Raw genomic sequence first — 11,159 nt, forward strand, 5'->3', positions numbered from 1 at the left:
AGTATAATGATTGAAATTAAATTAAAGGAGAACTATGGGATCAGTGCTTTTCCCCATAGTTCTCCCCAGGGTCACGGGAGGACACAAACTAGCATCCTTCCGTGACCCAAAGCTCAGCATACCGCGAGCTACAGCTCATGGTATACTGAGACCATCGCAGCCGGGACGGATCCCAACATTACTGTCGAGATCCACCTAGCTGCGTGATTGACAGCTGGCTCTGCCTATCTAGAGGCAGAGCAAGCTGTACCCTCCCCTGTCTGTTCCGCCACTGTATCTTTTTTTTTTTTATTGATACCAATAACATAACTTTTCATTCATGTATTGGTTTTTCATGTAACATTTTCATGCTTTTTGCATGAAAACCGACAAGCTCTAACATCAGATTAAACGGCAAGTTTCACCCTTTATTCGTTATCTAAACTGCGTTTTGTGGCTTTTCTCTTGTGAACTGCAGTAGGATCATCCCTGGAGAGATTACAGCAGTAATTGACAAGCATGGACGGACTTTATTTCCCTTGGTATCCTTGTGATGCTAGACTGACTGACCTGTAGTTCTCCGTTTGGCATCTTGAACCTTTTTTGAATATTGGTACTACCGTAGCTTTCCGCCAATCACCTGGTACCCTTCCGTTCAGTATGGAGTCCTTGAAAATGAGGAATAACGGTCTTGCTATAATATGGCTGAGCTCTTTAAGTACCCAGGGGTGCAAGTCATCTGGTCCTAACGATTTATTTGCATTAAGTTTTTCAATTCTTTGTTAAACCCCCACTACCGTCAACCACTGCGGTATCTTACACATTAAGCTTCTCACTTTCTTATCTCAATTAAACCCGTCTTTTACTTTAGTGTATACTGAGGAGAGAAATTAATTTAATAACTCTGCCTCCTCCCAGTCGTTTGAGATGAATCTCCCGTTCTCATCTTTTTATTGGGCCTACCTGCTCTTTCTCTTTTCTGACCTTTTTACTGTTTATACAGGGTGAGCGACGGGAGTCGGATGTTTTTAGAACAGGTAGTACATGGTAAGTTGTGATGGGAGGAGGATGAGCTAGGTGTCTTAACCCCCCCCACACACACACACACACTGGAATGCCAATTCAGTCACAATGAAGCAGTGGGCGTTACAATATCGTTTCAAGATAACAAGAAGTTGCGCTAGGAGAAAACACCATGGGGGTGATTTACTAACCTAAACACACGCACGCACTAGGTGCGTGTGATTTTTACACAGCAAAACGTATTTATCAACCAAAAAGTCTCTAAAAGCATATTTCCACTAATGCCATATATGGAAAAATCATGCACATGATGCATATATAATGCTGCTTCACAGTTTAGACAAAAATGGTTAGCTCATGCATTTACATTCCTGCATTCATCAACGCAAGCAACACAATGTAGAGCTAATTTACACAACATCACCTTGTAATTCATGCAGGGCTTTGCACAACACACCTGCTGGGTGTGTACGCACTACAAAGGTGTCTAGATTCCACCAATAGATCATGCTGGGAGGGAACACACTACAGAGGTGTATACTTGTTTGTGGCGTGTTTATAGGGTTAGTAAATCAACCTCCATGTGTCAATTACCAGCTGCAGCAATGTGCAATCAGAACCACAGTGAAGTCTATAATATGCTGCGCTTGGTATGCGAAGTGAAGGAATAGGTAAATAAATTAACTGTGTTACCTGTAAAACAACTGGGTATCATATATTAATAAGTGACCGTGGGCTGTTACATGTGTTCTCTTATATGTTGGTTAACAACCCGAGAACTCGGGGTAAGAATAAGGGAACATAACATCAAAAAAGGGAAACATGACCATAGTGTGCCGAGGCATTTTAGAGACAAACATGGATGCAACCCCAAAGGATTGAAATTCACAGGAATAGACATAAAAAAGCACTGGAGAGGGAATCACATGAGAAGGGAAATCTCAAAGAACGAGACTAAATGGATATTTCTAATGGAAACCATGACTCCAAAGGGTCTGAATGTGGAGTTGGATCTGAATTGTTTCCTAGCTGATGACTAAAGCGATAGATATATTGATCTAATACACACATTACAGTAACTTAGTGGTAAACATCCCTTTTAGACAGCAGATCATAGATGTCACATCTTTTTTCACAACTGATATTCCCATGCTACTATAGAGGACTTATTCTACGGTGATTGCAGGTGGAATGAATCATAAGCTTTAAGCTGTATAGAAGATCTTATTACAAGTTTACATGACAACTGTCCCAAACACTAGTGGTATTTTTTACCTCCAAAGGATTGGAGGAAACAACACTTTTTTACTAATAGTTTTTATTAACACAAGAGAAGATTTGCACATTAAGAGTTCACACAGGTTTTTTGGAAATCGTTTATTTACAGAAGGAATCACTATAAATTTATTTATTAACCAACATGTAAGAGAACACATGTAACAGCCCACGGTCACTTATTAATATATGATACACAGTTGTTTTACAGGTAACACAGTTAATTTATTTACCTATTCCTTCACTTCACATACCAAGCGCAGCATATTATAGACTTCACTGTGGTTACAATATCGTTTGTTTGCTTACGACAGCTTGGTTCAAAGCGGTGAGTCTATTACAGCAACGCAGCGGCTATTTCGTCAAGAATTCAATGTTGGTCAACACAAGTCCATTCCCTGTCACAACACGGTCGGGGGTTGAACATTTCAGAACGACCGGAAACATTATGAACAAGAAACCACCAGGCCCTGCACGCACTGTAAGGATGCCGGAAAACATTGCAAGGGAGAGAGAGGCACTGGTTAGGAACCCAGGACCGTCTGCTCGAAGACATGCAAGTGAGTTAGGGTTTGTTCGTGAATCAGAGAGAACCATTTTACAGAGAGATTTAAGGTTCCATCCATACAAAATGCAGGTTGTTCAACAGTTCAATGTGAGCGATTACGAGCAACGAAAAGACTTTGCTGTGCCAATGCATCTTGGACAATGACGAATAAACATGAGAAATGATTATTTTCAGCAGTATGGTGCCACAGCGCATACTACAAACACACCAATGGAAGTTCTTCGAAACATGTTCCCTGGGCGCCTCATTTCACGTTATAACAGTAGAAAGGCATCATGGCACACTCACAAACTAGCATGTAAAACAACTTGTCTCACACACGTTATGGCGTTGTGCCATGGCCCCCAAGGTCTCCTGAGTTATGTGATTTCTTCTTATGGGGATACCTGAAGAGCCGTGTGCATTCAAGAGGATGTTGTCATCTAAATTACATTATTTTTCATAACTAAATAAGTAACTCAAATGGCATGTCTTGACCTCTGTTTTTGTAAAAATAAATACATTTCGAGTTAAATCTACGGAGTACTGTTTTTTTTTTTTCAAAACCGTCCGACACCTGTCTGTCACCCTGTATATTGGAAGACTGGGGTTCTACTTGCTGACTGTGGCGATCTGCTTTTCGTAATCTATTTTAGCTGCTCGGATTTATAGTTATTAAATGCCAGCTTATTTTCTTTGATGTGTTGTCTTAACTTGTTTCGCCATGCAGGCTTAGCTCTCGATCTTTTATTTTTGTTACTAAATGGTAACTTGGTAATAGCATTATGCAATGTACTCTTAACACAATCCCACTTCTCGTCAGTGTTGCTGATGGTTGCTGGTCTGTTGTTGGATCCTTTGGGGGCTAGGTCACCCCCCAGTTTGACTGCTTTTGCATGTTCCCGATTCTCTTTGAATTCCTGTGCAACTCAATCGAAAGAAAAAAAAGATTTTTTTATTTTTTCCTCTGATTCATTGAGGGACACAAGATCCCACCCTCTGCTTTTTGCTAGCCTGTGTATTGCTTTCTCACAAAACTGAGGTTTGCTGGGTAGAGGAGGGGTTTACAACTTTACTGTTTGCCAATGTCCTAACCTGAAAGTGGCAGTATTACCTGTTTCTAAATTCCTGCATCCCTCAATGGACCCTAAACATTTTTTTTACTGAAGGTACAAAAATATTATTTTTGTTCTCTTAAACGCTGTTTCTGTGTACCTGATAACTTGCCTGACAAAATTGAGGTGTGAGTTAAACCAAAAGAAATTTGGGAATAAGAAACAACCTTAAGGAAATAGCAGGAATCATTGGCAGAAGAAGAAACATGTGGCAGACAGCTCTGATGGATACAATGATTCCCTAATAATGCTTCATACTAGTTTTGGGACAATAGAGCTGGTGCTAGGTACTGAATCACTGCCCAAAAAGAGTATACATACTGTGAGTTAGGAATGGCTGCTTCCATCATTTAAAAATTCCATATCGATGCAAGTAAGAGTCTATTCTATCAAACTGAAAAATCTAATTGTTTCCTCTGTTCTGTTTTTTCAGGCTTCGAGAGAGGCACCAGGATATTCTGCGCCAGAAACTGTTCAAGCTCAAGCAAGAGCAGGGTGTTGAAAGCGAGCCTCTGTTCCCCATTGTAAAACAAGAGTCCTATTCTCCTAGTGAAAGGTGCTGTTAAAATTTGTCTTTTCTGCTACATAACTGTGTTCTGGTGTTTTCATAAATACTCCTAAAAATCCGCACAGGACTGTCAGTCTAGTCACCCGATTTACCTGCAGGTAAAAACATTTTTGGTATGTTGAGCAGAGCCATTATTGCAAGTGAACACCAAGAGGCATATTTATAAAGCAGTGACATTTACCAAACAATCACTGTGGAGGAAATTTCCAGATGCATGTGTTTTAATTGACAGTGATTAATTCACTGCTTGTGTATGTTTGCTAAAAACATTAACTGTTTTATAAATTTGCCCCCCAGCTTGGAATTTTGAAGAACAGACTTTACCCAGTACTTCAGGACACAATGTTGTCTACTGTCCCTTTCTAGTGAACTAGAGTAAGATGGTTACTACATTAACGAATGGCTGTCCTACACTTGCTATGGCCTACCTGGCACCCCAGTCTTTGCCCCTGGTAATCATTTGGGTAAGATGAAACTTGGTATCTCCAGTGGTTGGCCATCAAGGGAGCCTGGGTAACATGCAAGCCATTGCATGCCTTCTAGTAATTTTAACTGGCTTTAATGCCTCTAGGCTTTAGTTGGACCTGCACACAAGCAGCATTTTCTACTGTCCAGATCTCCATCTCCCAGCTTACTTTCTTCTAGAATTCAAAGCAACCCAAAATGATTCTGGCCCAGTAAGTTAGTGCTTATGTTTGTTTTTTATTACCTGACTTTGCTGATACAGACACTCCTCACTTAGCGACAGAGTTCCGTTCCTACAAATAGGTCGTTAAGCGAATTGGTCACTAAGTGAGGAATAGCGGAAATCAGCTTGAATAATACAGTACATGACTTAGGGTTTGTTTACTGCAAATACCAATGAACAGTACAGTAGTGAATACTGAGTGATTGACCAACTGCGGGAATGAGACAGACTGCGAAGGGTGATGTGAGATGAGCTTGACCCAACTTTTCTGACAGTGTATAATACCAACTGGTTGGGGAGCTGGTTGTAAGTCCGAGCAGTCATTAAACAGGTAGGTGGTTAAATGAGGAGTCGCTGTATTGTATAACTATGTTATGCTTTTTCCATTGTATCTGATGGGAGTTTCTGTTTTCAGAGATTTGGTGACTGGATGAAAGCACAGACAAATCTATGCTTTGACTCTTGATTAAATTAAACTACCAATGACATACACTAAAGCCTTTATATAAGAGCTGCCACTACAACAAGGTAGACTTTTACAAATCCAGAATTCAGCACTGCTCCTTCCTCTCCTCAGTCCTTTACATTAATCATCAAAGTAAGGCCTGGTACTACAGTTCAATCTTTTAGTGCCATTCAGTTCCGTTTCATCTCTTCACCTCATTCCTTTGCAGCCATTTTCTGGCATCCAAGCTCTGTTGGCAATTTCCCCATGTAAGGTTTGCCCCTGTTGCTTAGCAACCACAACTAGCAGAAACAGATCACTGCCAATAATGACATAGTTAAAGAAAAGCTTTATTAAAGCGTTTACAAACGTACAATTAGGTTTCATGTTACCCACAATGAATAAATGAAGTTTGCCTAAAGTTCAGCTGCGAATAGCTTTTCATGACACTTTACTAGTGAAGAAAAACAGATGATTCCCTCTGCTCAACATGTTTTGAACTGGATCAGTTCTTCAGGAGGAGGGTCTATTAAAGCTACATTTCCTATACAGACTGATGGTTAACCCTTTACATTTCCATTCTTTCAGATAGTGTGCAGTCATCTGTAGACGCACCAGAAAAATATTTATACTTAAAGTGGACCTTTACCCCCTTTCACTAAAAATCACATCAGCATGCAGCTCTGCATGCTGATTTAAAATCATATTACATTCATTAGTTAGACAAACATGTTTTTCATTTACTTACAAATAGTTTATCTACTTCCTGGTCCATTTTGGCACAAATGATGTAATGTGCTCAAGCGTTGCATCCTGGGAAGATTACATCAGCAGGGCATTGCTAGGAAATCTCACCTATAATCTCACAAGATCTCAGGGAAAGGCATTTTCCTCCCCTGAGATGATGGGCATGGTCACATGTCCTAGTCACATGTGCCAGAGTTCCAGGAAGTAAAGTAAGATCTAGGATTTTGCTCTCAGTTAAACTGGCAACTGCGAGAAGAATGAGAAGTAAAAGAGAAATAAGGTATGCAAAGAATACAAAGCCAGCAATTTTCTATAATTATCTGTTTGTAGATTGTCATTACTAAACATTTCTAAAGGCGTGTTTTGTTGTTGTTTTAAAGAAATGCATAAAGTTCCTCTTTAATAATGTTTCTACAAAACAATAATAATAATAAATATAGCTGTAAGGAGCAATAAAGGTGGCCAAGCATTAGAGCCTGGTTATAGCACATGAGAAGATATTGTACTTCGAGAGATGCATAGCAAAGTTATGTATTCACAATAGGCCTGTACAACTGCATATGTTTTCATGAATTGTAATATTTTTCCTAATTCAAAATCTATTAAATTTGCATGTACGTTGCCGAGTAATTATGTGTATCAAATTTTGAGATAGTTCAGTAGTGATCTAAATACACATTTGTGCAATTTGCTGCAATGTTAAATGTGATTCTCTTGTATCGGCCATATTGATGTTGATATTCACCTCTTATGACCAACCGTTAGTATAGGAGGTGGCTGTGGAGATGTGTGCCAAATTTCGCATTGTCATGACATGTATGGTTTTAGAGGTAACAATGTTTGGCATCCATATTGGATTGCGCAATATTCTACAAACTATGTGGTAGATTGACTTGTAAAGCACACGTCTGAGCCAGTATCTCTCTATAGACCTCTACAACTAGACATGGTTTCATGAATTATATATAAAAAAAAATTCTAAATTGCCACCGACTTTGGTGACAGTTGGAACCTATATTGTATTTGGCAGTTATGATTTTGAGTTATCATATGTTTAAAGAGTTTAACATACTTCAATAGTGATATAAATGCAAGTTTATGCAATTTGCTGCAATGTTAAAAGTGGCTTGTGGTGGCCATATTGATTCTGGTATTGAGTTGCTTTGATACGTCATGGTACAGGAGGTGGCCATGGACATATATGCCGCAAATATCGCATTGTTCCGACAAACCGTTTCAAAGTAAAAGATGGTTGTAGAATATTGCCCAATTTAATATGGCTGCCAAACCATGTGGTCAGATGACTTGTAATGAACATATATGACTGTAGAACAAGTTTTTAAATAACAGTGTGGTTATAATTCGCATTTGATATTATCAGTCAGTCTAACATCAATACTATGCAAACTATTTGAGAGAATGATAAAGGACTATTTAGTGCATTTTGTTCATGATAAAGGTATAATAAGTGATATTCAGGATTGATTTATGAAGGACTGTTCTTGTCAGACCAACCTACTAACATTCTGCGAAGAACTTAATAGAGATCTGGATGGAGGAAGGCCAGTGGATGTAGTGTATCTGGATTTTGCAAAAGCATTTAATCTATGGGCATAGATGAAATTGTGTGTACATGGATAGAGAATTGGCTACAGGACCGTGTCCAGAGAGTATTGATAAATAATATTATTTCACGTAATACATGTGAGAGGTTTTGTTAGACCTCCCAATATATCCTTTGTCAAGATAGACACACAATTTGCTTGTTTTAGTTTATACCTAGATGCATCTGCATATCTTTAGCCCTTTTTCTGCCACTGTCATAACTACTATGGGACAGCAGTGTCCCTTATGGACAGTTTTGACTGTCTTTCTTTTTTTTTTTTTTATGGTTAAGTGTAAAAAAAATGCAATTTAAGGGCTTTACAAATGTGGAATTTTTTAACTTGACACTCTTGTCTTTTATATATAACTGATAATCTGTACATTATATTGTTTGTGTGCGCTAAAATTAATTTTATGTATTTTTATTTATGCACAGAAATTACATATTAAGGCCTCAGTTTTCAGAAAATATATATTGTGTTGGGTGAATTAAGTAAATTTTTATGGCAATAATTGTGCATTTGGGTGGTACATGAAAAATAAAAAATAATGTTTTGGCAGTAAACAGGTTAAACTGCATGCAGGCACTACATGAGCCCTAAAACCAGGGGCACACCATTATACAAGTTCTGACTTCAGCTCTGGAATTGAACGTCTAATGCTTCTTCCTGTCCCACACCACAGACCTCACTATGTTGCCCATGGTAAACGTGCATTTATGTTGCTGGTGACAAGTTCAGAGAAAATATTCACCTGTTTCGCAAGATGTTGCTCCCTTGCTGATGGAAGTGTTGCAGAATGTTAATCACCTAGGGCTACAACAACTACTCGATTTAATAGAGAATAGGAATCGGTGTCAACGATTTTCTTTATCGATTAGTTAATTCTTCGATTAGTTGCTACATGGGCTCTGTGTCCCTTCTGATCCCCGCTGCTCCCAGTGGGGATGGGAAGGGACACAGACCCCTGCAGCCGGTATCCAGCTCCAAACCTCACTCCCCCCTGCCACTGCTGCTCTGCTCCATTCTTCCCTTCTATGGGAGCCGCTGCATGCTGCAGTCTCCGCTGCTCTCCCTGCCTGTATCGGCAGAGGCAGCAGGGATGGAATGGGACACAGACCGCTACAGCCGGCGCCCAGCGGGGAGGAGAAACCAGTGTGCCTTTTGCATTCCCCCGCTCTGCTCAGTGCCTCCGCTGCTCGATCCCGGACTGCTATTGATTATTTTAAATTGCAGTTGCCAATAGCAAGCTAGCTATTGCATCCGCCCACTACCTACTGTCAGTCAGCAGAGGAGGACCTGAAGGAGAACTTTGATTGACAGCAGGTAGTGGGCGAGTGCTTTAGCCAGCCTGCTATTGGCTATTGCAATTTGAAATAGCCAATAACAGGCTAGCTATGGCTCCCAGCCACTGTCTGCGGTGTTTACATTCAGCAGGCAGCTGCCATTCCCCAGCTAAAACTATTGCAGTGGAAACCCTTTTGTTTTTTGGGGTTTTTGTTTTTTTTCGTTTTTTGCACACATGATATAATCCACATTTTAGCCCTGAAAATTATTTCAAACCCCCAAAACATTATATATTTCCTGAAAGCCAAGACCCTGTAGAATAAAATGGTGGCAGTTACAAATTTGTATGTTGCATGATATTGGCACAACTCTTTATCAACATTCAGTGAAAAATGCACCTAATTTTAGTGCCCCAAAACATAATAAAATACATTTTACGCATAAATAGATACCCAATATGCTCAGGTTCAAAATTGCGCGCGCCTGTGAGACGGCGACAAAATGTAGTACTCCAAAAAGTCCATAGATGCTTTAAAAGCCCCTAGAGGTCATAATTTCAGAGTTGCACATAAATATTGGCCCTAGAATTATTGCTTTCACTCTGGCATGCTCGGCAATACCCAACATGTGCAGTGCAATCGACATTTTGGTATGTAGGTGCATCCGACGTGTTTGCGTTATTGTGCGCATGCTCGCAGGGGACTTTTAAAAAATTTATTATTTTTAGATTTATTTTATTCTACCGTATTTGCCGGCTTATAAGACGACTCGGCGTATATGATGACCCCCTACTTTTTGTGTCAAAATATAGGTTTTGGGCTATACTCGTCATATAAGACAAGTATAGCCCAAAATAATGTTTAAATGCACTTACTAACCTCCATGGCGGTATTCGTGAGTGTGGCTCGGGGTTAATTTTCAGTACCATAAGTGGTAACCCCGAGCCACACTCTTACCTTGTCCACGATCCCCGCAGCGTCCTCCATCTTCTGTCATTCAGCTACATACAGTATACCGCGCTGAGCTAATTACGGCAGGCTTTGTATTCATTAATACAAAGCCTGTCGTGATTGACTCAGCGCTGAGCCAATCGCGGCAGGCTTTGCATTCATTAATACAGGCTTTGTATTCATTAATACAAAGCCTGCCGTGATTGACTCAGCGCGGTATACTGTATGCAGCCGAAGCTACATACAGTATACCAAAGTATACCCGGCGTATAAGACGACCCCCGATTTTCGGGCAGTGTTTTTGGGTCTAAAAACCCGTCTTATACGGCGGCATATACGGTATATAATTTTTTTAAACTTTTTTTTTTCATTGCTATCACATAGCCCCCCATGTGATAGCATATTGGCAGTGACAGGTCCTCTTTAAGGTGATATTGAGGGTCCAAAAGACCTATAGTATCACCTTTCAACTTTACATAAACTATTGAAGTGCAGATTGCACTGCATAATAGCTTATTGCTTGGCTTCAGTAGCCGAGCAATGACAGCTCAGGGACCGGAAGTGATGCAATCCGCGTTGCTCCCGGTCCCATAGAACGGGGAGGAGATTGGTGAACGGATGTCCCGGGCCCGTAGGAGGGGCAGCAGAGCCCCGGAAACATGGCGGGGGGGGCTGGGCGGGCACTTTACCGGCCCATAGAAGCGATCGCTTCTATTGTAAAGCGGGCAGCCGGCTTTACAAAGGTAAACGGAGTCCATTTACAGGGCCATGGTGCCAATGACATACTATGTACATCAGTGGATGCAAAGCGGTTAAAGAGAACCTGTCACCTCCAATGTGCTATCACATATGGCGGTTGTGAGTCCCCCTCCATGTGCTTGCAATGAAGTAAAAAAAAAGTTACATTATATTAAAAATACCCTCAACAATT

At 40.3% G+C, this 11,159-nt stretch overlaps 1 protein-coding gene across 1 annotated transcript in view; it reads left to right on the forward strand.

Annotated features, from left to right (window-relative positions):
• CACTIN (cactin, spliceosome C complex subunit) overlaps positions 1 to 11,159 on the forward strand; it is a 143,306-nt gene that overhangs the window by 91,963 nt on the left and 40,184 nt on the right. The window contains exon 7 of the mRNA XM_018570474.1: positions 4,373 to 4,495. Within this exon, the coding sequence (XP_018425976.1) occupies positions 4,373 to 4,495 (123 nt within the window). The remainder of the gene's footprint in view (positions 1 to 4,372; positions 4,496 to 11,159) is intronic.

This window comes from Nanorana parkeri, unplaced genomic scaffold (genome assembly GCF_000935625.1).
Source record: "Nanorana parkeri isolate BGI_ZX_2015 unplaced genomic scaffold, ASM93562v1 scaffold1538, whole genome shotgun sequence".
Classification (NCBI taxonomy): Eukaryota; Metazoa; Chordata; class Amphibia; order Anura; family Dicroglossidae; genus Nanorana; species Nanorana parkeri.